Source organism: Chanos chanos, chromosome 2 (genome assembly GCF_902362185.1).
Source record: "Chanos chanos chromosome 2, fChaCha1.1, whole genome shotgun sequence".
Taxonomy (NCBI): domain Eukaryota; kingdom Metazoa; phylum Chordata; class Actinopteri; order Gonorynchiformes; family Chanidae; genus Chanos; species Chanos chanos.
Window position 1 is genome coordinate 56,778,617 of NC_044496.1, and position 27,500 is coordinate 56,806,116.

The 27,500-nt window shown below is 46.6% G+C and overlaps 1 protein-coding gene across 4 annotated transcripts in view; it reads left to right on the forward strand.

The window, feature by feature from the left end:
• Nucleotides 1-9,585: 9,585 nt before the first annotated feature.
• The window catches only part of mid2 (midline 2), a 41,687-nt gene continuing 23,772 nt past the window's right edge, over nucleotides 9,586-27,500 (forward strand). For 3 of the 4 annotated variants that reach the window (XM_030765637.1, XM_030765638.1, XM_030765640.1), the window contains exons 1-2: nucleotides 9,586-10,298; nucleotides 26,178-26,273. In XM_030765637.1, coding sequence (XP_030621497.1) covers nucleotides 9,597-10,298; nucleotides 26,178-26,273 — 798 coding nt within the window. In that variant the 5' untranslated portion in view covers nucleotides 9,586-9,596. The remainder of the gene's footprint in view (nucleotides 10,299-26,177; nucleotides 26,274-27,500) is intronic. The other variant, XM_030765639.1, reaches the window with a different exon arrangement.

The window sequence follows — 27,500 nt, forward strand, 5'->3', positions numbered from 1 at the left end:
CCCTCTCTCTCTCCCTCTCTCTCTCTCTTTCTCTCTCTGTAGTCTCATGACATCTTCTGCATACAGTATTTACTCTGTGACTCCTGGCAGATAGCTGTTAATTCATTTAGAGTGAGCCGTACTACCACGGGCAGGCTGTGTTCAGTACATGTTCAGGACTGTGCTGGAGTGGAGAGATGGGTGTGGGAGCTGAACACCAGTCACTGCTCTGGTCACAGGCTGCTTAACCTGTCCCCACTCTGCATAGTGACGGTACCTGTCTGTGCCTCTCATACCCCAGTCAGCCACGCTCTGTTTGGGAGGGCCCTGCTACAGCCAGGCTCTCCAGAGAGTGCATCAGTCCAGGAACCAGCATGATAAGACCACGGAGAGCATTTAAACCTGAAATGAGCTAATGCAGAATTGGACCTTGATTGGCATTCGAAATTTACACTTCTTTTCTATACTTTTTTTTCTTTTTTTTTTTTTGGCATTTCTGTTGTGTGTGAGAGATGGAGTCTGTCTGTCAGAGAGCAGGGCTTCTGTGAAGTCGTTGTTGAATATAGAAGAGAAAGATGATGCAAGTGGATTTGAGCAGCTCGTAGAGTTTTATGAGGGAATAAACTGACTCAGAGAACATAAGTTCTGCTTTGTAATTATGGTCACGCAAAACGTCACTAATGAGGCTTTTTCAATCACCAAAAAAAACAAAAAACAAAAACAAAAACCCCACCACACACAAATGAGGTGGGCAGAGAGTTCAGATCTCTGTGTACAAAATGAAACAACTCCTTTTGTTGGTTCATTGTTTAGACAACCAATCCTTAAGGACAGAGTGTCTTCCATTAATAATTCTCTATGAAGTTCCTTATTGTTTTGTTGTTTCCTACACAATACTCTGTCAACAGTCAGTAGATTCCAAGTATATTTTTAAAATTAGGGAGGACATTGCTTCTCCCTGTGTCATAATGGGGTTTTTATTTGTTTTTTGTTTTTTTTATTTGGGTTTTTTAGGGGTTTTTCGGGGTTTGGGTTTTTTTTTTTTTTTTTTGCTTTTTCTTTCTACTTGGAGTATTTTATGGCCAAAGCAAATCCAGAACGCTGCACAAATTCTGAATGCAAAAACCCATTAGATTGCAGGTGTACTGAAAAAAACAATACAAACAAAAAAACTGCATGCATGCATAAACCCCTTCTTATAAAGGCTGAACCAAATTAGCATATTCATAGACATGCAGCAGAAAGGTGTGGTATTATATTAGTGTGTTCACATTTGCTATTATTTATTTATTTGTTTGTTTGTTTGTTGACTTATTTATTTATTTACGCATTCATTCGTTTTGTCAGCAAGCTAGAAGAGAAAGAAGATTGCAGATGAATTTTGTTTTTGAAGGATTTATAGCAGGCCAAGCCATAACAGAAGGATTACTGCCTCGCTCATGCGCTGAAGTTTTGTTTCGTTTTTCCCTCTCATTCATCAGCAGGTTATTGTGTGTCATCAGAGACGGGTGGTTGAGTACTAGAAGCAGCCCTCGCTAATGGTGAAGGACTGGAATCTGCATCAGAAATTCACAGCGTAATGGAAATCGTTCGTGTCTAAATTGACATTCCCACGTTCCAAGAGACGAAAATTGCCTTAATATCAAAAGCAAGGAGCTTAGCGGATATCACTAAAACTCGCCACGTCATCAGACGCCCGGTAAAATCAAAGGCTGGGGATTTGTCCCAGGCGTAGAGCCAGTAGCGCTGGAACATAATCAGAAAAGACTGGCATCTGTTTTTCATTTCTCGCTGCTCCGCGTGACGCACCTCTTGTGCAGGTTTCCATCAGTCACCCTCTTCTAGGAAAGCGTGTGTGTGGAAGAGTGTAGCAGAGTCTGGTATAACGAGAGAGAGAGAGAGCGCTGGAAAGGTTTTAACAGTGAGAAGTTTGAGCGACCCGGCGAGCTTACACGCGGCAGATCCGGCTCTGAGCTTAGAACTCTCTTCTCTGAGCGCCGTTAAATATCTTATGAGGTTTTGCACCGCATTTTCATAGCCTGGTTTTGTTCTCACCAGAGCAAATGTGCATCAATAATGAAAAGCCTTTGCGTCGAACAGCCTAGAGCGCCCTGCCACTGTACTGTGCACGGGAACGATAAGACGTTCCTTCCGCTAAGAGCCTTAAGAGAAGCGACGAGCCGTTGGAAGGTGTTCTCCGCATTGTGTTGGCCAGACACACTGTCGGCGGCAGCGTCTGCCGTGGCGGCGTAATTAAATTGATGAGCGCAGCCTCGTCTTTTTCGTGTTAACTCGGGGAAACACCGAGCCGTCGGCCCTGTCACGGAAACGCGGGCGAGGACACATTACAGAGAGTGATTTGGCCCTTGTCTCCCGCCCGCCGTGCCATCCTTTCGCCGCTAATGATGACAGCAGAAATGATTCCGTTTGGTATCAGATTTACAACAAAATTACCCTTAGCGCTTTAGTTGGACGCGCTGTTATTGTTTAGTTGGACTGCAGTCAGTTCTGTCCTCGCTCAGTCAATACAGAAATTGATGACTTTTGGGAGTGTGCACAGGGAAGGATGGATTGAGCAGATATATGTATAGATGTCTGAGAAAACTCTCCTAATTCACTGATAATTTGAATGCAGGAGAAACCTGTTTTTAACGTCTCAGTAACGCGTTAAGACATGTTACCCCTTTTCCCGTTTTTTTCCTTTTCTCTGCTGTGAAATAAAGATGTGTACTGTGGTTTGAGGGATGTAGCATCCAGCGTTGGTATCGCCGGAGTGTTGTTCACGTCTGACGGCCCAGCAGAGGTGGGGGGGTGTCACAGATGGGCTTTGACCTGGATAACTGAATGAATGTGAAGGTTAGCCAACCATGCTTGTACAGGCCAGATGCCAAAGACTGGAGCCTTTAGCCAGGGCCGCAGCCCTGGGAGCTACGGTCAGGCCTCATCACTGTTTACATACTATGAATAGAATCTCGTGTTTGATAGAAGTAGAGCATCGTTAAGGAACGAATATGGGGAAATGCACGCCAGCCAGAGGCTAGATGTGTTTTCAATATTTTCCCTTTTTTTTTTTTTTTTTTGCCTGAACTTTACCAAAGTGGACATGTTTGCCTGTCTTACAGTAACAGAGCATGTGGTCCGTGTGTGTGTGTGTGTGTGTGCGCGTGTGTGTGTGTGTGTGTGTGTGTGTAATCTGTCGCTGGATCTAGGCAATACAATACAGTCATTTGTTCTTCTGAGGCCTTGCGCTATGGAAAATCACACAAAATATTAGAGCTCATGGAAAAATAAAGGGTTTGGGCATACCACCAAAAATATGACTCATAATCAAGACTAATGTAGTACTTGGCTTAACCTGGGCCTAACCTGGGCTTAAAGGTCTAACAGTGAAATAATCCAGAAAATGTAATGCTTTTTGAATTTGAACATCATCATCATCATCATCATCGTCGTCGTCAAGACCAACCACTTGCGTGTACCATTCTGGTTGCAGGGTTAGGATGAAAAACAGTTCGTTCAGACATGGATGGCTGTGGTTTGTTGATCTCTGACTGGTTTTGGGAGTTGGCTTAAAAAACAAGACTTCTTGTTTTTGTTGCTTTGCCATTTTGTTCATAGGGTAAATGTAAACATATTTGTCACTTTGTTCTACTATACTCATGCCTAAATCAGCAATATTATAAAACACAAAAAGATTGAAAATTACAAAATACCTCTCAAGAGGCATTTCAAACGTGAGCGATGTGAGTTATCTGATCATGTGATGTCAGCACAGAAACTCTGTCTCTGTCGGAGTAGACGGAATCTTCCAGACACTGCGACACTTTGAAGTGTTGGGGATGGTATTGTATGATAGCCAACACACATGCGCAAAAGCCTGTGTTTACAAACAGCGTTCACCTGTTCAACGCATTACAGCCAATTTGCAATTTCCAAACACGGGTAATGACAGAAAAGACTATACCTAAATAACATTCTGGGGGCCATTGTCCCCAGAGAGCGCGTCATTTGGAGACTAGAGTTGATGCCAAAGTGCGGCGTAGTTTAACGGTAATGGTGTTGACATCGTGAAGTTGTTGATGCAGCGACACGCTGTATATGTGGAGTGGACCGCCGGCGGACGGGCCCACTCCAACTCCCGTTCGCTCATTCAAATAAGTAAACTGTGACTGCGTGTGTTTCTCCGTTCTTTATTCGAAAGCTTATCATAAAAAATGGATAGAGTTTTCTGGAAGCGTGTCTGGCCCGGTGGAGAGTGAGCGTTGAGTAATAGTTTGAGTTTCCTGTCAACCGGCCCTCTGAGACAGGCGTCGGCACTCTGTGGTCGGGCTAGAGAGACACCGATCGAAACCACACACTACAGAACTCCCACACACCAAAAACCGTTCCTGGGTGCCGCGCCCTTGCCGCCGACCCCCGGGGGTCTAAAATAACCAGCTCCTCTCAGCTGATGGACATGACCTCACCCTCCGGCTCAATTCTGGCTCCAAAAACACTTATTTAATTAGTAATGTGTACCTATTGGACACGATGTGGTCAGTGGAGTGGCTGTCTCATTAGTCATTAACACTCTAAATTCTTTGTGCTGATATTTGAGGAATGTGGGGTGCATACCAACAGCTTTAGCACAGCCTGTGACTCAAGGCTCGGATCACAGCTGGCTTTTGTCACCGTTAATCGCAGGGAAAAATCGGCGAGGTTAAAGAGTCCGGCGTGTCTCTCCGTCACATGTATGGATTTAGCGCCTTTTCCTGGTCAAACATACAACTGACTGATTCACCTCCCAACCCCACTCCCCCAACCCACACACACACACACACACATACTCACACCCCATTGAGGAGCTTTTATTCGGATGGGACGGAGGAAGGGGAGGAGGGCCCGGCGTGCAGAAACACGCACCTCCTCCAGCACGACTCCCTCAGCTGTCAAAACCACCTCCTCCTCTTTTCTGCTCGGCTGGGCCCCTCGTGCCAGGCCGCTGCCTGTGAAAATACCTCCGAGTCCACGGCCAGGCCCCCCTGCTCATCTGGCACTGAAGACAGAATGTGGGACGCAGTCGCTCACACTCACACTTAATGTCTGTTTGTAAATTTGTTGACATACTCGGTTAGGATTATTTATGTATTTATTTAAAATAGTAAATCAATGCATCTGAAACTGTGTTTTTCAGATCAAAGTTTTAATCATTTTTTGAACGACTAAAAACTAGCTGGGGGGGGGCTGTGAAATATGGTGTGTGTGTGAGTGTGTGTGTGTAAGTATGCCCGTGTGTGCGTATATGTGTGTGTGTGTGTGTGTGTGTAAGTATGCGCATGTGTGCGTAAATGTGTGTGTGTGTGAGTGCGCGTGCATGCGTGTGCATATATGTGTGTGCGTGTGTGTGTAAGTATGCGCGTGTGTGCGTGTGTGTGTAAGTATGCGCGTGTGTGCGTATATGTGTGTGTGTGTGTGTGAGTGCGCATGTGTGCGTATATGTGTGTGTTGTCAGAGTACATTTGTTCTGCTAGGGAGCGTATAGGTTGTGTAATTATCTGACACTCAGGTCTTTAACGCTGTTTTGGGTTTTGCTTCCTCCACTTTGTCACTTGCCTCTCTGTTTGCCTGACTGATACGTGTCTGAGATGGCAGAGTGATAGACTGTGAAAGGCAGTGTTTGGCGCGTGTCCCAGCCTAAGGATTTGGGAATCCCTTCGGCATTCTGGCTGTGTGAGGGAGGAGGGGAGCGGTTGCCGGAGCTGGGCTGGATCTGGGCCGGGCCCGGCCGGTCCGGGGGAGCTCCCGGCCAGCTGTGAAGTGACAGGAGATAAATGACTCCATTAGAGCGTCTGGACCCGGGGCGGAGACCGACCCGCACGCCCGCCCGAATGGCACCATGACTAGACAGCTCTAACTGCCGTCCTCTTTTCTAACGTGATCTCTCTCTCTCTCTCTCTCTCTCTCTCTCTCTCTCTCTCCTCATGCTCTGAGACCTGCCAGAGAATAATTGCTCGATTAAGCGTCTGTGCTCTCGATTCTGGGGCTTTGCACTGTCTTGGACTTGCTGTTCAGAGCCTAGAGTAAGCAGAAGGTCACATCTGCTGTAGCCTTGAGAACATACTACCATGGTAACAGAACCAGTACTGTGATCAATCACATTGGTTGTGCTCTTTTGCCGTGAAATTGATAGAAATGATGGGTAACCGCTGATTTCAGCATTATGTCTTCGGTGTTGTCGTTGAAGGTTAATTTTCAATTTTCAGATGCTCAAAATGTTAGTATTTTCATGTATCCGTCTTTCATATGTCAGTCCTGTGGATTTACTCATCAGTCGATGCAGCGGCATGCTACCATAACTCTTTATGTTTACATGTATCCCTACTCAGATACATATGAATAAATATATTCAATATAAACACAAATATCTCAGGCACAGAATCACTGCCCAAGATCTGCCTTCAAAGAATTCTAGTCACCTGCTCTTCACACAGCTTCTGAAGCTGACTTTAGTTTACAAACTCCAGCCAGTCAGTACTTTCTGAATGTGTTTCAAGTGATCATTGTCTCCTTATCACTATGGTAATATAATTCACGGAAAAGCTGTCCTACAAGTCGTTTTACAAGCAAATTGCCCCCATTGTTTAGACAAGGCTAATTGTCATTGTTCCAGAAATGCCATGTTGAACAGTGACGCATGTATTTTCTTCTCCTCTTTTTTTTCTCTTTTTCTTCTCTCCTTGTTCAAGCCCGTCAGTACTGTAACAAGTCCCTGGGGTCCCTTGGGGTGTGGGGGGGGGGGGGGTTCTCTTGTTTTAAATAAAGACACAGTCAGACAGACTCGAACCACACAGCCCAGTCAAACAGAGCGCTGAACACAACTCTCCTCTGAGCTGCGTTTAATGTAAACAACCATGAACCCCACCAATGAGCTTCTCCTCTGCCTCAAACAGAGGTCATTCAGGTCATCTCCCCATTTCCCCCGCATTCTCCTACCTCTGCACCTCCTATCTCCTACCATCTCCTCTGATTTCCTCTCTCTCTCACTCTCTGTCTTTCTTTATATGTACTGTGTCTATCTATCTACGTATCTATATCTATCTGTCTATCTGTATATATATATATGTTTGTATGTGTATGTGTGTATATGTACATATATATATATGTTTGTATGTGTATGTGTGTATATATACATATATATGTGTGTGTGTGTGTGTGCGTTTGTATGTTTGTATATATCTGTATGTATAAACATATATGTATGGAGCTCGGTGTGTCTTTGCTGGTCATTGAGGGTGCAGACCTTCTCTTATAGTCAGTGAGTGCTCAGTGAAGCCCTGACAAATGGCCTGATGATTCATGGCAGTCGGCAAGGTGAACGTTGGCCAAGGACAACCGCGGCTTCTTATCGCCATAACATCGCCATGATTGGCTGCGGCGTGTTATTTATTTTGCCCGGTAATGAATTTCTCCGGGCGATTGGGCCGCAGCTTTAATCATCGGGACTTTTAAGCGCGGTTCACGCGCGGTCAGAGGAGATCGTCAGATAAAAGGTTCCATCTCGGGGCCGAGGTGCACGTCGTCTGTGGACTTCAAGGGGCTTCCACTCAGAAGGGTTTCGTTTGTGTTCGCTCTGCCATCTCAAGCTGAGATCCAGCCCTGTGACATGAAGAACTGAAACTCGGTGTCGATTCAAAGCAACTGCTCAACCAAAGCTCCTGAGGAGAGAGCAGAGCTGCTGAGGGAGACAGTGGAGAAGAAAAGACAAGTCTCAGATTAGTAGAAAGGTGTGGGAAGATGCAAGGGCTTAAAGATATTGTAATACCATCACAACCTAGCCTTTAGTTATTTATTTATTTGTTTATTTATGTATTTATTTATTTACCCGTTTGTCTTTCTTGCTTTGTGATGCTGGAGTGTTTTCAGATTGAATCAATACCTCCGCACATGGCTCTGCCCCCTGGCTCCCAGGAGAAGGGGAGGAGATTTTCACGCTAGAGTGAGAAATATTAATGAAATTGCATTAACAAGGTTCATCAGCTTTAATACCTTTGTTTCACGCTGCTTCCCAGTGTGAAGGAAAGACCAGATTAAACTGGCTGTGTGCCGGCTCTGACAGATTATTTCTCACCCAGAATAACTGGCCCCAGCAGAGCACACCTCAGAATTGTTTCCTTTCCCTCTGTTTTTTCTCCAATAACAGCCTTAATCCAACGCTATATTATCAATAAAGACAGGTGTGTGTGTGTGTGTGTGTGTGTGTGTGTGTGCGCTTGTCTGTGCGTGCGTGCGTTCGTGCGTGTGTGCATGCGTGTGTGTGCGTGTTTGCATGCGTGTGTGTTTGTGTGTGTGTGTGTGTGTGCGCGCGCGTGTGTGTGTGCGTGTGTTATTGTGTAATATCAGCTGAATTTCCGAGGTTCTTGCTGATTGATTCGTCATGTTAAATTCACATGAACAGATTAGGTTAATGGTAAGTGACGTTTTGTGCCCGGAGGCCACTGTGTAGTCAGGAGTGGGAGAGATTCCAGGACTCAGGAGAGAGAGAGTGGTGTGTGTGTTCATTTGTTCTCCACTGTCACACAGCGCTGCATTACCCCTTTCATGTCTCAGATCCATCAGTGCTGAACCATTCGGATCGGGTAAACAGTCTCTATTATAAAGCCGCGGCCCGGGCAGCACCACCTGGTTAAAAATGAATAGGCAGGGGAGAGGGTGGGGAGAGGGTGGGGAGAGGGTGGGGTGGGGGTTGGAGGGGGCGCTGGCTGAGAGTGTTTTTTTAGCTCTCTCTTAAAAAGACTTAAGGGATTTGATGCATTGTGTTGCCTGTCGATTGACGGACAGAGAGGCCACGAGTGAACTGGAGCTGGGCCAGCTTTGACCATCTCTGTCACTCTGTGTGTTTGTGTGTAAGTGTGTGTGTGTGTGTGTGTGTGTGTGTGTGTGTGTGTGCGCGTGCGTGCGTGTGTACATTCAGACGTGCAGTGGTCACTCTGTACTCAGGTCTTGTTTATCAGCCTGGGTGTGATGTCATGTTATAGGTGGTTTATCAGCCTGGGTGTGATGTCATGTTATAGGCGGTTTATCAGCCTGGGTGTGATGTCATGTTATAGCCTGTTTATCGGTCTGAGTGTGATGTCATAGGCTGTCTCAGTACAGCTTGGTCCTCAGTTCACACTGTGCATTAACACTGCGTGCTGTCTGTGCTGGGAGAATGCGCCCTGAACAGTCTGTCGTAACGCATCACCAACAACTACACGCTGAATTAAAACATTCTGAAAACATTTTCAACCAGTTTCACATCACTGCTGTGTGTGTGTGTGTGTGTGTGTGTGCGCGTGTGTTTGATTCTGTAGCTAATGCAAATGAAAAGATACATGCTCCTCTGTGGCATCATAAACTAATTCATACTTCATTAACCATCCTGCTAAGTCAAATTCCCCTCAACAACAACAACAACAACAACAACAAATAAACTTATCTGAAGAAAACTTATCTGAAGATTATTTTTTTGAGGGGAATTTGTCTGTCCGTGTGTGTGTGTGTGTGTAACAGCTTGGCACTAACCCACAGCTGTCTGCCGTGCAGGTGACTCACCAGCTTCTGTGGGATTTGATGTCGCCTTTAGATCGGTTGGACTGAAGATGGAAACACTGGAGTCCGAGCTGACATGCCCAATCTGCCTGGAGTTGTTTGAGGACCCGCTGCTCCTGCCCTGTGCCCACAGTCTCTGTTTCAACTGCGCCCACCGCATCCTCGTTTCCCACTGCTCCAGCACCAAACCTCTCGAGTCCATCTCCGCCTTCCAGTGCCCCACCTGCCGTTACGTCATCACTCTCAACCAGCGCGGCCTGGAGGGCCTCAAACGCAATGTGACGCTGCAGAACATCATCGACCGTTTCCAGAAGGCCTCCGTCAGCGGGCCCAACTCCCCCAGCGAGAGCCGGCGGCCGCGGCCCTTCAGCGCCAGCGTGAGCGTGAGCTTGAGCGGGCGGGGCAGCCCCGCCAGCAGCAGCGCCATGTCGGCGGAACGCGTGGCCTGCCAGTTCTGCGAGCAGGAGCCTCCGCGCGAGGCCGTCAAGACCTGCGTGACGTGCGAGGTGTCGTACTGCGACCGCTGCCTGCGCGCCACGCACCCCAACAAGAAACCCTTCACCAGCCACCGCCTGGTGGAGCCCGTGGCCGACGCCCACCTGCGCGGCCTGGCCTGCCTGGAGCACGAGAACGAGAAGGTGAACATGTACTGCGTGGTGGACGACCAGCTCATCTGCGCCCTCTGCAAACTGGTCGGACGACACCGCGAGCACCGGGTCACCTCGCTCAGCGAACGCTTTGACAAGCTGAAGGTGAGTGGACTCTTCCTCTGCATGCTCTACACGCACATACACATGTCTATGGTGCTTTGACATTCAATCAAGATGTCTATGGTGCTGTGACATTCAATCAAGATGTAATACCAGTTTTTTTTTAACTGTTTAGAGTGTCTTGATAGAACTACAGCCAATGCTAAATGAGTTAATTCAGTAATTAGGCACTGGTAGTCTTGATTGAATAGATGACACCTCTGTTAATTGCTTGAGTCAAGGCTGTTCCAGCTGCTCTCTCTCTCTCTCTCTCTCTCTCTCTCTCTCTCTCTATTTCTCTCTCTCTCTCTCTCTCTTTCTCTCTCGGCTTGTTCTGCTCTTCGACAGCCAATTATAAGTTGACCTGTCAGCTGAAATTATGCTCAAGGTTATTGAGATAACAGCCAGTGCTCGGTCATTATGGTCAGAATTCCAGCGGATTTGAAGTCAGACTAGATGTACCATGTTCAATTTCCCGTCCTTCAAGGAACCTGCAGTTTCTTTCTTTTTTTTCTTTTTTTCTTTCACTTGCTCCTTTTCTTTTTTTAATTTATCAGCTTTGGCGACTAAGCTCGTCGATCCATTGCTTTGTGACACATCTCTTGGTTTTGGGATCGGCTTTCTACCTGTAAGGTTCTGTTGAGCATGCACACCCACAGGGCTGACTGCTCTATTGAGGGAGCTGGCTATTATCATTGTAGATGAGTCTGCATTCCCCAAAGCATGCTCTGTTCAGTGCACAGGCTCAATGCTGGCCCACCACAAAGCACGTGAATGCTGAGTCAGGCTAACAGACAGTGGCTGAAACGTATTCACACCATTTTCTATAGCTTGCTCTGTGACTGTGGTAAACCGCCACTCACACTCTAACACACACACACAGACACACAGACACACACACACTCACACGCACATGCACGCTCTCTCTCTTTCTGTCACACACACAAACACACACATGCTCTCTCTCTCTCTCTGTGTCTGTCATTCTCTCTCTCTCTCTCTCTCACACACACACACACATCAGTCTTATGTATTCATGATTTTTTTGCAGCATGAGAGATGTATTGTAGAATGCTATTCTTGTTCCAAGTGCTGATTTTTGATAGTGTCCCGATGAGGTACACCGTCTTTTCATGTTCTTTAGACGCACACCCATCATTTCACAGAGAGATCACTTTCCCATCAGCGTGAGTGGAGCTTAAATCACGAGACTAACATGTTAAAGCCGCTTGCGGAATGCACTGTTTGCATTCTCATGGTCGGTATCTATGAAGGGGCTAGGGTTTGGTAACGAGAGGACTCACTGAACCGCTGTCATAATGCAGAGCCATGAAACCTCGGCTATTGACTCCGTCATGGGCGTGACAAAGGTCTCTGTGTGAACATGTGATCTCCCTGTGATCTTGGATTCAGTCGGAGCGCTTTGTTTGCGAGATCTCGGATAAAGGAAATTCCGATCGGTGAGATGTTCCCTCCCCCTGGTCTCTAAGAATATGAATGTGCGCACACACAAAAAACGGTCACAATTGTGTTATTAACGAGGGGCTCATTGTGTATCGCGGGCAGGAAAGTCGATACCTGAGAACACGCTACCTTTTTATGTCCCAGGCCTCTCTCTGACACACAGAGAGAGAGAGAGAGAGAGAGGGAGAAACTTAAATTACAACAAAACAAAGGTTATGACATCCAAAACAACATTCGCCTGTCAAGGCATTCCAGTGGGTGTTGTTGATTGCACCGACAGCTTGAAATGACAGAATGTGGTGTATTAGTGATAACAGTCTGCATTGATGAGAATGCATAATGTTCGCGGCAACATTAGAATTTGGTCCGAGTTCAAATGTGCTTTATTCATTCAGACCAATTGAGCAAATGTCCCGTCGAAGCATTAAAGATGTCTCGGTTTAAACTGTTCCTTAATTTACTGATTTCTTTCGCCAAAGTGTCTTCCATCGAGTCTATCACGGTCTGTTCATTTCACCGGCTAATTTGAATGTTCCCCGGCTGGCGCTTTGAACTTGCCTGACTTTGAACTCCCAATCCGCAGTCTGGTTAGCAAAGAGATACAGCCCAGCCCAACGCCTTTTGAGCTTCATCCGTCTCAAGTTAAACAAGGAGCACCTGCTGGTGCCTAATCTGTACAGAGCTACTGGTCTCAGATTACCTCCATGTGTTTGCCCTTTGCTTTGTGTCAGAATTTACACGCACACACACACACACACACACAAGCAGACCTAGCCTCAGTTGACTTTTACAGAGGGAATGTATAGTTCAGACGTTCACAGAGATGATGAAAGGAGTCCATCAGAGATGAGAGGACTGGTCTCTGACGGAGCCTCTCTCTCTCTCCCTTCTCCCCCCTCCTCTCTCTCTCTCTCTCTCTCTCTCTCTCTCTCTCATCTGTCTGGAGATGTTTTGATGCAGTCATCAGATGGTTGTGTTTCAGCGGCTGCTAATTGATTGAAGGACAGGTACTTCAGTGGTCACGCCGAACTGTTGCTGTTTGCCCGTGCCCGCTTGGCGAATGAGCTCGCCTGCTTTTAAAGACTCATCAAGGCCCGTTAATTGTCAATGCTCGACCGGAGATAGCGCCATCTGACGCAGCCCAAGACAAACATTATTCCTGAGCGCACGCACTCGCCGTCCCTCTATTGGTCGCCCAGCTCATCTCTCTGAGACGTGATTTACATGAGAGAAAACTGTCATCAGCATCTCTCCCAGCCGGCTGACGGTAGTCTCACCGAAACCCAGGGATTAGACACTCTGGTTTTTACGCTCAACCCAAAAATATGAAATACGAGGAAGAAAAAAAAAGTGGCGATTAAAGGCTTATTTTTTTTTTTTTTTTTTGGAAAGTTGCAAGTCATAGCAATGCGTGTTGATTAAAGTTGCACCCGGTTTTTCCCGAGCGCTGGGCCTCTTAGTTTAAGCTTCTTAAGGAAGGCGTCTATCTCCTCCCCTGTGATATGAGCTCAACTCATCCACAACACCCCCCAACATTTTCCAGGGTCATTTTCTAAATACTGCTATTATCGCCACTCTTTTAAACTCAAACTGCCAGGCTGGTGGGAAAAAAAAGACAGTTTCTCCTTTGGCTGGCTCTCAGCCAGCTTTACCTCAGCGCCGCTGCGGTGACCCCGGTCTTTCCCTCTGTCCTCAGACCAAGGTGTTCCTGGCTGATAGGGCAGAGGATCCAGAGCGGTTTTAAAGGCTGCTCTGTAAGGCCTGATTCTGGAACGTTCTGACAATGTTGAGATACATTGCAACTGTTGTCATGCGTTCGGAAAGGGTACCCAGGACTGCGAAAAGATCGTCATCTTAAAACCCCCCAAAAAAAGACCTGCCAAAGTTTTTTTTGGGGGGGGGGGGGGGGTTTTCTGCGCTTCCTTTTTTGTCTTTCCTCGTATAAAATGAGATGATGCCATGGACAGCTGAAGGGCTTAATCTGGTACTGCATTTCTCTCTCTCTCTCTCTCTCTTTCTCCCTCCCACTCTCTTTCTTTCCAGCCCTCTGCCAATCTCTGTCTCTTTCTCACTTGTTCACACACACACACACACACACACACACACACAGTATTTTTTCTCTGGAGACATGTAGTGTTGTGACTTGCTCATCATTATAAGTGGTAGTCCTCTGGGAGAATGTCAAAGCAAAGGAAAAAAAAAAAAAGAAAACGGAATAGGACACAGCTTTTTCTCATAGTTTCGTCAGATGTCATTTACTGTATGTTCCCAGTCGTTGAACTCCAATGTGTGCCTGCACACACACTCACACACACACACACACACACACACATGCTTGCGTGTGGAAATGGCCCCGTGTGGACGTAATGCATGTTGCGTGTTGAGAAGAGTATCTGTGACAGGCTGTCAGAGTTGAGTACAGGAGCGTGTTATTAAACTCCTCCAATAGCAGCACATCTCCATACACAATTAATGCAGAGAGAAACCGCCAAGCTTTTAAGAGCCAGAAAGTGGACACACCTGACACACACACACACACACACACATACAGAGCGTAACAGTGTGTGCCCACTTACTCCCACTCTACCCTGGCTCTCCACGTTCAGGTGTGTTTCAACAGTGGGTGTTTTTACGGCTCATTTTCCTGTCCCTTCACTCCATACGGTGGGTTTTTTTTAGGGAAAGCGGCGTTACGAATATTACTTTCCAAACGTAACGGAGTCGGCCGTCGGCCGTCGCCGGCGCGCAGAGAGGGATTAGAAGCTGTCAGGACCGCGGTCTTCGCTCCTCTATGAAATGAGATTTGTATTATTCTCGGCCCATGCGGCGCGCTCATGGTTCCACGTGGCCCTGTCGTAAAGTCACATGACGCGAGTCGACCGTTCGTGTGCCTCCCGCCAGCACACGGTCTCGGCCTTTCATGCTCGGTTCATGTTCAGCAGTGCATGGGACGTACAGGACAAAATGCTTTTCTCTTGAGATTTTTATTTTCATGGAGTAGGGCGGGTTTTTAAAGTGCTGGTTTTATAAGTGATGGGTATCGTATTTATTTTCCGTGTTGCTGCAGTCTGGCCCAAGCTCCAGGTCTGTCAGGATGCCAAAAACGACACGCCGTCCAGTCGACTCACGATTGCGTCTCTATCCCCTGAAGTAAAGGAAGATTATCTCGCGTGTTTGCCCAGTCTGTTTATTCTGCTGTACTTTTACTGCCGATAAAAAAAAAAATCTCATCAATATCATTTGACATCTGCTTCGTTAGGAGATATTTTTAAACCGGGGTCACGAGGTCAAGGCCAGGGGCAGCTGCCGTCTGCGGCATGTGACTTGAGGTCTTTTCCGTTCAGGTTTGGAACGTCACAGTCAGAGGCAGGAATTTCCTCTCATTCCTCTCTGTTTGAGGCTGCAAGAGAAAAGGAGAGTGTGTGTGTGCGTGTATGTGTGTGTGTGTCTGTGTGTGTGTGTATGTGTGTGTGTGTGTGTGTGTGTGTGTGCTTGTGTCTGTGTGTGTGTGTGTGTGTGTGTGTGTGTGTGTGTGTGTGTGTGTGTGTGTCTGTGTGTGTGTGTGTGCGCGTGTGTGCGTATGTCTGTGTGAATGTGTGTGTGTGTGAATGTGTGCGTGTGCATGTGTATGTGTGTGTGTGCGTACGTGTGTGTGTGTATGTGTGTGTGTGCGTACGTGTGTGTGGGTGTGGGTGTGTGTGTGTGGTGATTTAGCGCATCTTGCCAGATCCGAATGCGAGTGAAATGTCCAACCGCCAAGAGCACTGGGTCCCCAGGGAGAAAACACGGCTGGCGAGTATGGGCCGCTAAGCACGTCTCAGGTCTGTCACAGACAACATCTTGTTCCCCCGCAGTCTTGAGAGGAATCCCAAACCTTCACACACACACACACACGCGCACACACACACACCACCTCCAACCCCGGAGACCAGAGTTTCCATGACAAAGACTTTATCTCATTCTTCTCTCCGCTCCACTTATCTCTACGGCAAACAGCGGGACTCTGAGGAAGACAAAGGGCCTGGATCTTATCGGACACACCCCAGAGGTCAGCGTGAAGGCCGGAGCAGCAGTTAGAGCCAAAAAAAAACAAAAAAAAAGACTAAAATATAATTGCACTGAATGGAATCTGCTGTCCTGTGCTGTAAAGGTTAAGGTGTATTTGAAAGCAGGCTTGAAAAAAAAAAAAACAAAACAGTGCTTTTTATAATCGTTAGTTAGACAAAGAATGGAACAGGTTTGGGAGAAGAATCTCGTCATCTTTAGTTTGGCAGACAGAACTGATCTGATACAGGTGTGACCAGTCTCAGCAGAGACTGTTTCAAACCTTATGCCCTGGGATGAGAGACACGGCTTAATGCCGGGATGTGTACAAACGGTGCACGGCCAGTAGGGAGAGAGAGAAACCCCCTGCTCTGTCGTATGAGTTTAGCGGCGGGCGTTTAGCTGGCGTGGTTTTCCCGCGGCACATCCCCATCTCTCTCTCTCTCTCTCTCTCTCCTGGCTCTGTTCTGTGTGACAGGCCTGAGAGCAGAGCGTGGTCTAGCTCTGTCGCCGGCGTGATTTCCCTCTCAAACAGCGCAGCTCATGCATGCTTTATGACACGAGGCCTCTTGTAATGGCCTACCAAAAAAGGCCCTCGCGCCTACGAGCCTCGCGCGCGGTCCCTGAGACGCAGAGAAGACCTGTCACACTACAGACAGTCTCAGCCAAAGCAGCTAAGTTCACTTTCAGAGCTCCATGTTTACTCTGCTCTAAAGCTAAACAGCGCACCATGCCTGCTAATTATTTTAGAGGATAAGAGTCTGAAGTGCTAAAAATAGACATCGGTGTCAACATAATTATACATTCCACAATAACCCTGCTGTTTGAACCCTCGAATTTCCGTGAATGGAATGCAGGAGGCAAGGTAAACACAGAGGTGATATGATTTTTCTCTCTTTTATCACAAGCTCAGACGAACGCTTTGATTCGTTTGAAAAAAAAAAAGAAAACGGGGCAAATCAAGGCTGTCATTTCACATGTTTATAAAGGAAACACCGGAAATGTGTCGAAGTTGCAGTTGGTTTGCTTTTCTGCAGAGAGGTTTGACGTTTATCTCTTTATGTGTCAGCTGTGTGTAGCTCAGAGAAGTGGACACATTCTGGTTCTGTACAAAGCCCGGTGTTGTTAGAATAAAGAGAAGAGTGAATATGGACACGGATGTGCTATAATGATCACACAGTGTGGTTCTGAACAAAGCCTGGTGTTGTTAGAATAAAGAGAAGAGTGAATATAGACATGGATGTGCTATAGTGATCACACAAGCCCCCTCCCTGTCGCTACAGAGTGAAGCTGCATCTGTACCATTAGCGTACACTGTGTCAATATTTATGTATGTGTATACTGTGTTTTCCCAAGCCCTCTGTGGCACTATAAATCAGAGGTTCTGTATCAGAAGCTTGAGAGAGAGAGAGAGAGAGAGTGAGAGAGAGAGAGTGAGAGAGAACGGGAGAGAGAGAGAGAGAGAGAGAGAGAGAGGGAGAGAGAGAGAGAGAGAGAGAGAGAGAGAGAGTGAGAGAGAGAGAGAGAGAGAGAGAGAGAGGGGAATCCTCTGGGGGTTTCGATGACAACCACTTCTCTCTTCCGTCACTCCAACATTTTCAAAACCCTCAGCTACATTTTTCTCTCTCTTCACTCTCCCTCCACTCTGTCACTCTGCAGCCAGTCCGTCACCTGTCACGGCGGTCCCGGCGGGACGCCGGATACCGGGAACACCAGTCAAATGTCAATTATTGTCAGACCAAGCCAGATTGGATTAGCTAATCTGCGCCTTGTCGTACGACAGCATCTGGCTGAAAAGGAGCGGATTTGCGGCTAATGGAAGTGCCTTGTTGCCCCAGGCGACCCGCGTGGGCGTCGGATCCTTTGTTTCCCGACAGTAATGACCCTCCCTGTGTTTAAGAGTCAATCTCGTCGCTTCAGACATTAGCGCCACGCTCTTAAGACCTTAGGATGCTAGAGCCGCGTTCTTACAGATGTGACCAAACTCCAGAATCACTCAGTTTGTCCTTAAGCAAACAGACCACGTCACTCTGGGAATTATCTCACTTTGCTTTTTTCTGTTCTTTTCTTTTCCGTTCTTTTTTTTTTTTTTTTTACTTCCCCACGTAAGAATGTCTTTCTTGGCTGGGTGGCGTGTTATACACTGAGTTGAGTTCCCTGATATGAGACGGTTTTGATTGCTCTAACCAAATACAAAACTTGCAAAAAACACTCAGTTGTGTTGACAGGCTTGCCCTTAATGCACTTATAGCCTCAGATTTGAAAAATGTCAACCAAAGCTTGGTGAAGCCCAGCAGAAAGACACTCTCTTTTTCCCCACTTTTATACGGCCAATTAAGGATTCAGAACCGTAGATTTTTTTTTTTTTTTATTTTATGGAAAGTCAGTACCACTGCTGTCTGCTGCTTTCGCTTGGCAGTGGCCCTTGTTGTGCGTCTCAGAAGCCCACTGTAGTCTCCCATGGTTTGAGAACTAGGCCACGTCTTCACTGTGAACCTTCTCAAAGAAAAGCAGCTCTTGTCACTCCCAGTGTCGACGCTCCTTTTCATCCCCTCTTTCAAAACATGTTTACACTGCGAGCTAGTCAGAAACGCTTCTGTCTGCAGAAAGCCGTGCGGCAGGGGGCGCCGTCAAGCATCTGACCGACATTACCGCTCCCGTCCGATAAGTTTGTCCACGGCCCCGATGCCGCACGCGTTTAAAGACCCGAGCGAGTTCGCGGGCCCGGTGCAGATTCGGGGGGAGGCGCGACAGGCCGACGCGTGGCACGGAGAAGACGCGGCCGGGAGAACGTGACTTCGGGTTTCCTTTTGTTTGTGCTTCACGCTGAGAGAGTCCCAGCGTGTTCCTACCCACCCCGCAGGGCCGAGTGACCACCAGACGACGCCTACTACAGCGAGGAGCAGGGAGGGAGGTGGCCAGACCTCCTGATGGAGGAGGACAGGATGACTCAGCCGTCATCATCTTTAGCAGCGGAAAGAGTCTCTTAGTCTTAAAATGGCAAGTCCTCGCACATGTGGAACCACGTGCCCCTCACCAGCTTACAAAAACGGCCTTCGAACAATAACCCCGGTGTCGGGGAAATTCCACTCTTAATTTAGCTGCATGCTTTAGGAGGATTTAGTGGATTTTGAAATTTCTCGACATTGTTTGCAACCCCCCCCCCCCCCCCCCCCCCCGCCCACCCCCACCCCCACCCCCACCCCCCACAGAGATGAGACTGAAGGTGCTTCCGGCTTGTCAACACTGCTTCCATATATTAGCTTAGTTACTGAAGGATCCAAAGCATATAAAGATCGCTTTTCTCTGATGGTTGTAGACACAGTCTTGCCTCTAGCAGATGCCAATCAGATCACATTTGTGCGAGCAGTAACACTGAACTCGCCTGAACTGAACTTGCCTTTTTAAAGAACGTTAAAGTCGTTTTCAGAGTCATTTTCCACTGTGCTTAATGAGTGATCTCCCATGCCAGTGAGCAGCGTACGGTAAGAGAACTGAAAACTGAAAAAAAAAAAAAAATGTGCTTATGAATCAGGGGGTTGTCAGGAAATATCAGTTTCTCCAATTCAGAAAGTACTCAAAGCCCTTTGGGAAGGCTAAGCAGAACATGACATTCCATTCGAGACATAAGCAAGACTTGACGTATATCGGGATTTAGCAGATCCCATACGTGTTGAGATTTACTGAGAGAAAAACAGACCAAACAGCTGAGTGCTTCCAGAAACTCTTAAATGGGCATTTTTCAAAACTGTCTTAAATTATTCATTCTGATGTAGTGCCAAGCCATGTCTAATGTTTTACTAAAAGTCATTTATCTTAAAAGATCACGTTGTCCCCTGAAAAAAAAAACCAAACCCGTAAAACATTCCTGCAATAGTGAGCTTTCTTCTGGAATGGACTTTCTTCTGGTATGGTTTAGAAGGCTGTGTGTAACTATCCCATACCCAGACAGTCCCTTTATTTCTCTCTCTTTATCTCTAACTCCTTCTCCTCCTCTCTGCTTCTATCTTTCTCACTCTATCTGTCCTTCTCACTCTCTCTCTCCTTCTCTCTCTCTCTCTCTCTCTCTCTCTCTCCTTCTCTGTTCTTTTTTCCATTTCTGCTTCTCTCTCCATCTTTCTCTGTATTTCCCTCCCTGTCTCACTATCTCTCCCCCTCTATCACTCTCCTTCTCTCTCTTCCTCTCTCTATCTCTCCCCTTCTATCTCTCTCCTACCTTCAGACCTTTCGGTTCATCTCTGTGCTCTGGAATCTTAATGACGACTGAAGTGAAGTGTACAGCATCGCCTGAGTGACAGCATAATCCAGGACTCTGCATGTGTCAGCGTTGCTATTTAGGCCCAGGGCCTTCATAGCAATGGCCAACCTCTCACAGCAATGGTTTTTTTCAAAGCCTATTTACTGCAAAGACAGGCAAGCCTTAACCTCAGGGCCTAAGTCAGACAGCAGTGATTCATCTGAAACAGAGATGAGCGCACGCTTCTCTAGGGAGAATGAATAAACCATGCCATATTGAATCCTGGGAGGAACAGCAGCGGCTAATTGTGTTGCGCAAATGAAATGTAAAACCATTTCCCAGACAAGCCACGTGAGTTGGTCTTTAGACTTCCCACGCTTGTCCAAATGGATGCAATTTTACTCATTGGCAAGAAGAGTCTGGGTTCGTTTCCGCAAATTAATTTTTCTGAATAAAGCATTTGTTACACTGTCTGACAAAAACGGGGGGGGTGCCAGGCTGAAGGTTGAATCAGGTTTCAGTAGATTGTATGGTCCCACTGAGCAAGGTTAGGCTCAGTCATAGATCAGAAAACTCTCCATTGATTCTCTTCACATACAACCACGTTGTCCGCTTCTCTGTCGAACACAAACCTTAGTGAAAGTTATCAACATAACTAAACGGTAAAGCATTTCATTTTGCCATAATCAGGCTCAGAGAAGAATATTTTAACTTCTGTGAACAATTTAGAAACCTCGCGCTTCTAAGATGAAGCCCCGATGCTTCGAATTACTTTCGTCAGAGCATCCTGAATCCTGGTCTCCGTCAATCTGGGCGTAATAAGACCACATGCGTGCATTGATTCAGTATGTGATTCATTCCATTATCAGTCTCTGTAAAGGTCACCGGGACTGACCTGTAAATAGGGTTTGTGTCGACCAGGCAGTTGCTGGTTTTAGCTTCAGAGGCTCCAAGCATGAGAGATAAATGGGTTTGAGTGAAGCAGATGTCCACCCACCTGGCAACACTCAGCATGAGCTCGCAAATACAGTATGTTACATTATAATGCAGTTTACAACTGTGACGCGGAAAGATTCTCGTAGCACATTAGCTTTAGCTCACGGGCGAAGTTCCAGACCCTTGCTTTCTGTTCAACATCCCAATGTACCTGACTCCTGCGCTATGCAGCCTTCCCCTGTATCAGAATAGAAGCTGACAGGGAATGACCGCTCACATTTTCCAGCTAGCGCGTCATTCGTCTCCCTAAAGTTGCCTAAAGTTTCCTGTATGACCTGTGAAAATAAGGGGCAGAATGTTAACATATTTCTCCCTGACAACAGCTCTGTTTACGCACCCCTTTCCATCAGAGGCGTGGTTTTCACATATGAGGAATGACCAGATGTCATTACAGCCCTTTGATTATCTCTGTTTTCGCCAAATATCTCGAACCGTTAGTGTTCTTTACAACGCCTTTGTCGTTTTTTCTCTGACACGCCTTGTTCCCTCAAAGGAATTTCTGCTTCTCTGCCAAGAAGTAAGTCTTCCGACAGCCTCTCCTTGAACCTCTAAAGCTGCGTGTATCAGTGCCGGCTGATTCCTATCCTGTTTTGTCTTTCGTCTTTAGTATTAACAATCCCGCCTGGAGACACTCTATTACAGCTGTTGCTACGGTACGTGTGGGGACTCGGGTATAAATCGGGGCAGCCCGTCCCCCCCCCCCCCCCCCAGTGACCTTTCCATATTATATCTTTTCGTGAGCGGGCCTGATTAATCTCGCCCGCGAGTTATGAGGGGTTACGCGGGGCAAGGTCAAACCCGAACGCCACATCCAGCGAATCGAATTGAATTGATGAAAAATGAAAAAAAAAAAAAAGGACGCAGTGTGAGCGGCTTAACAGCACTCTCCAGACAAGGCTCAAAAATCGCCATGTAGACGGTATTAAAAGCCTCTGTCTAATTAATTAGGAGGCCGCTCTCATATGAAATAGCGGTGACTTCTCATTAGAGCTAGCGTGGTAGTCTCAGGAGAGTAGCAGTGTGGAAGATCACCCTGCGTGAGCAGACTTTCCCAGCAGAGTCTGGTTACTGACACATCCACACACTGAGAAAAAAAAAAAGCCTCTTGTTAGCAACGGCTGTGAAATCTCGGATCTCTGCATTGTGCGTAGCAGCACAAACGGTGGAGAGGATCCCGAAATAATTAAAGGCACCCACTTTGAAGTGAGCTTCTTGCCCCAGGACTTGATTCCTTTTCATGATTTGTTGTTGTTGGTGGGGTTTTTTTTTTCTTTTTTTTTTCCCGCTGCTGACCCAAATCTGTAAAAGGACAATGTGTACCTTGCCTATTAAACCAACTGAGCAGCCATCCAGCAACAGAGGTGGAGGTCGTCTCTCTCTCTCTCTCTCTCTCTCTCTCTCTCTCTCTCTCTCTTCTCTCTCTCTCTCTCTCTCTGTCTCTCTCTCTCTCTCTCTCTCTCTCTCTCTCTCTCTCTCTCTCTCTCTCTATCTCTCTCTCTCTCTCTCTCTCTCTCTCTCTCTCTCTCTCTCTGTCTCTCTCTCTCTCTCTCTCTCCCTCTCTCTCTCTCTGTCTCTCTCTCTCTCTCTCTCTCTCTCTCACTCTCTCTCTCTCTCTCTCTCTCTCTCTCTCTCTCTATCTCTCTCTCTCTCTCTCTTTCTCTCTCTCTCTCTCTATCTCCCTCTCTCTCTCTCTATCTCTCTCTCTCTCTCTCTTTCTCTCTCTCTCTCTCTCTCTCTCTGTCTCTCTCTCTCTCTCTCTCTCTCTCTCTCTCTCTCTCTCTCTCTCTCTATCTCTCTCTCTCTCTCTCTCTCTCTCTCTCTCTCTCTCTCTCTGTCTCTCTCTCTCTCTCTCTCTCCCTCTCTCTCTCTCTGTCTCTCTCTCTCTCTCTCTCTCTCTCTCTCTCTCTCTCTCTATCTCCCTCTCTCTCTCTCTATCTCTCTCTCTCTCTCTCTTTCTCTCTCTCTCTCTCTCTCTCTCTCTCTCTCTCTCGTATGAGGAGCTCTTCTGTATTGACTCGAATATAGTCACTGTTCGTATTTCGAGCCTTTGGGGCGAGTAGAGCCGAGCGTTCAAAGGGCCAGCGATGATTAAGACTGACAAATCGCCTTGAGGGTTATAGAGATGTATGCATGTTAGGAGGAGGTTGAGTCTCCGCTGTATGAGTGGATTAATACCTAGGAGCGTTGTGCGTGATGTAATGTGTGTGGCTGACCGCACAGGGGGGAGAAGGACACTCGTATGATGATGGACAGATGTCCTCCTCGTGTCGTCAGTTATGACGGCATCTCGATGCACACGGCCTCAGTCAACCCAAATACGCTCTGACCCACCACGGAGGCCCAGAAAAACCTCTACTGTATAAACACGTCTTTAAAAATATAGCATCTCTTGCCCCTTCAGTCTCTGACACATATTTCCTGTATCTCTCCCTTTTTCCATCTCTCTCTCTCTCTGTTCTCCTCCGTGTCCGTGTCCCTCTGTTCCCATCCCTCTCTCTTTCTCTCTCCATTTCTTTTCCCCTCATAATTGTACCTTTTGAAGTCTGTTGTCTGCTTTAATGAGTGCATTTCAGATTAACTTTGTCTGTACTGCTGTAGGGCAAGCTGGCTGGGGCCATTACATTCCCCCTTACCTTCAGGTCTCTCTCTCTCTCTTTCACTCTCTCTCTCCCTTTACCCCCCTCAAACTTTCTCTCTCTCTCTCTCTCTCTCTTCTCTCTCTCTCTCTCTCTCTCTCTCTCTCTCTCTCTCTCTCTCTCCCTTTACCCCCCTCAAACTTTCTCTCTCTCTCTCTCTCTCTCTCTCTCTCTCTCTCTCTCTCTCTCCCTCTCTCTCTCTCTCTCTCTCTCTCTCTCTCTCTCGCTCTCTCTCAGACCCTTTCTCACGCTCCCTTTCTCTCAAACTCTCTCCCTTTACCCCCCTCAAACTTTCTCTCTCTCTCTCTCTCTCTCTCTCTCTCTCTCTCTCTCTCTCTCTCCTCTCTCCCCCTCTCTGTCTCTCTCTCTCCTCTGCATATAAGCAGCAGTCAGATGCGACCCTTGGCAGCTTGGCTGCTGTTTGGGTTCTCGGGGGGATAGTGTTTGGTTTTGATGTATAAATCATCTCTCTACTCATACAGTCTTTAATTAATGACCCCCATCTGTCGTCACACCCTGAGTTTGAATTGCAAAAAAACGCTGACACGCCAATGAGCGTCTCCTTGTCGCCTGACGCAACTCGCCACAGAACGAGGCAAGGCATCAGTGCGCGCACACACACACACACATACACACACATACACACACAGGGCAGACGACTGAGCAGAGACGTTTTTACCTGCAGCCAGGGGCTTACGGCTCCATCGCACCAGGCTGTCTCAACATCTCTCTCTCTCTCTCTCTCTCTCTCTCTCTCTCTCTGCGTGCACCATCTTCAACAAACCCAACGCGAGCAGGTCCGAGGTTGTAAGGCTGTCTGTGTATGTGTGTGTGTACGTGTGTGTGTTCATAGGCTTTTCAAGTGTGCCCTGGCAGAGTTTCTGAAGCCGTTATGGAGGCATCAAAGACAAGCATCGCGGTGAGTCACCGGTTGCATTTTAAATCACTACTGTACTGGATGTTTTTGGTCTTTCTTTCTTTCTTTTTTTTTTCTCCTTTTTTCTCCTTTTTTTTTTTTTTTTTGGCGTGACAAATGTCGAGCCGGTGGACAAGGGCAGGTGCATAGAGTCAGGTGAAGTTTCACATGCATGAACAGACAACAGACAGCTGTCAAAACGAAAAAAAAAAAAAAAAAAGAAAAGAAAAAGTAAAAGCATTGCACTCGCCTCTGTCAGATCTCTTACCGTTTTTTGTCTTTGGGTTGTTGTTTTTTTTTTTTTTTTTTTTTTTATTCCATCGCTTTTGCTTTCCTGCTGCTGCTTCTGCTGCTGCTTCTGCTGCTAATGCTGCTTAAAGCCTTCTTTTGTTTCACTGTCATGTCATCAGTCCCTGTTTCTCATCTCTAAGCTGTGTCCATGTTTACTCGCGCCGTGGCGACATTTTCGCCGCTCTCGGGCGTCTCTCCTTACGCCAGGCGATGGGACAGGACCGAATAATCTCTCTCTTGTCTCTTTTTCTGAAAGATGTGGAGTTTTTTGGGTGGGATGGGGGGGGGGGTATTTCCCTGACCATCAGTCCACCCCTCACCCTCTCATTGCACAGTGATGGGTGCAAACATACGTGTATATTGTCATGTAGTAATCTGATGTCTGTTCCTGTTATGAGTCTCTCATAGTGAATGAGGTGTTTGTCTCCGTGTGAGCATGCTCAGTAGCGTAGGACTTGCTTACGAGTAGCTTTCTCTCCTCCACACGTCTCTTTAGAGTCTTTAACGAGTCGAATCCTGACTAACACTCTTCAGAGGCCCGGCTTCGTAAAACGCATCTCTGTAGAAACGAGCTTCTCTCTCGCAGCGTAAACAGCGTTTGCTGAGTGTCTCCGGGTCCTCGTCGCCGCTGGTTACTGCCTGTGTTTGAGTGAAACTAATTTGCTGTTCGTGTTGCTTGTTTGGAAAGCGAATCTGGCTTTGGGAGATCTTTCTGGATTTCATTTGTTTTCAACACAGTTGTCCATGTCCGATTCTGCTCATACTGTAACACTTGTCCATCTGAGGGTTGTATTTACAGTCGCATCTGTGTGGCGCTTTCGATTTAAGTAGAACTTGGAGTTTCAGCGCAATGAGTAATGATGGTGCTTCTGCCCTCTGTTTGAGACAAAACTACTATCGACACTGTTTTTCAAAGCAGGATATTCCCTACTCATTTTTCAAGAACAAATGCCTAACATTTGTTTCATGAGATCCACAACAAAAACTCCTACAGGGTAATATGTCATGTGGAACATAACAGATACTGTCACATTTGTGTCAGAACAAAACATAATGTTCCGTATAAGAGCATGCAGTTTTATTGTTTTGCAGAATATAACTTCATTTGTCAATTGGACGTCATACAAAAACTGTCAGTTTTTATGACTGTTTAAGTCTGAGTCATTAAGGGGTTTGAGGGAGATGAGTGTTGCCTGTCTCAGTGCCATATTCCTCTTTCTGTCTCTCTTTCTTTCTGTCTCTCTCTCTCTCTCTCTCTCTCTCTCTCTTTTCTCTCTCTCTCCTTTTCTCTCCAACAGCAAACCCTGGAGAATAACCTGGCCAATCTGGTGAAGAGGAACAGTGAACTTGAGGACCAGATGGCCAAACTCATCCAGATTTGTCAACAGGTGGAGGTGAGTGGAGCCAAGCTTGCCGGCTTTGTCATCTTTCATTCGGCTGCCACCGTCGCTGTACGCCTGGAGTGGAGTTTAATGTCAGATGACTGAGCTCCCTCCCACCTATCCTGGCTTTGACTCTACTCAGCACTTCTGCAGACAAGGCTCTGAGAGATTAGGTTCTTTCAGAGATTACCAAAAAAAAAAAAAAAAAAAAGGGTATGATTGCGGATTTGGCAATTATCCATTTGAATTTCTTTCTGATTCTGATTATCCTAAGTACAGTCTAGAATACTCTGTTCTGTCAGAAGACTCTATGTGTGTCTGGCTACTGAGTGTGAGAGAGAGAGAGAGAGAGAGAGAATGTGTGTGTGCATGTATGTGTGCGTGCGTGTGCATGTGTGTGTGTGGTCCTTAACCACATCATGCATCCAAAAAAGCCTTGCAAAATTACCAAAGTGTTGTGTTCTCCTAATGTGAAATGCATTAGTGTTTACATGGTCACTGTTAGTTTCATCAGTGAACAATAGTGAACCATTCATTAGTGAACTCTGTCTGCTCAGACCCATTCAATTAGTTCATATGAAAGCCCCGCTTCTCATTCTGAATAGACAACGTGGGAGATGAACCTCAGTTTCATAAAACATGCTTTGGATCTCTCTTTGTGACCCGTCGAAAGGATGCCCGTGTGAATGACTGAACTGTCAGTGAATGTTCAGATGCGTGTAGAACATTTGAAATGCGTGACCTCCTGTGATACTGTTATGGGTGAGTAATAATGAGGTGGCGATATACCACATTCTAGACGGATTTCAGTTGGTCAATGGCTTACAGGCTCTACTTTGTAGTCATCTCTACACAAACATAAACACCAGGTAAACGTCTGTCTGTTTACCTGTTCTTACTGCTTACATGTATTTGTGAAGGACCCTCAGTTAAAAAAAAGAGAATATTATCCAAAGCATTCATGATAACATACAGACTGTATCATTTTCATCTCCTTTGAGGTTATCATTGGAAGCGAAAGATCAAGAATAACCAGATAAATAAATCACTGTGATGTTTTTTTTTTTTTTTTTTTTTAATCAATACACGTCTTTTACACAGTCTAAGTCAGGGCTACTGCAGAGGTGGGTGTTTTATGGCCATAACTGTCCAAAGGGCCAGCGTTATTTTAAGCCACTGCATTTCATCGCTGTATGAATTTAGATTTTATGATTCAAATCACTCAGACGCAATGCTCTG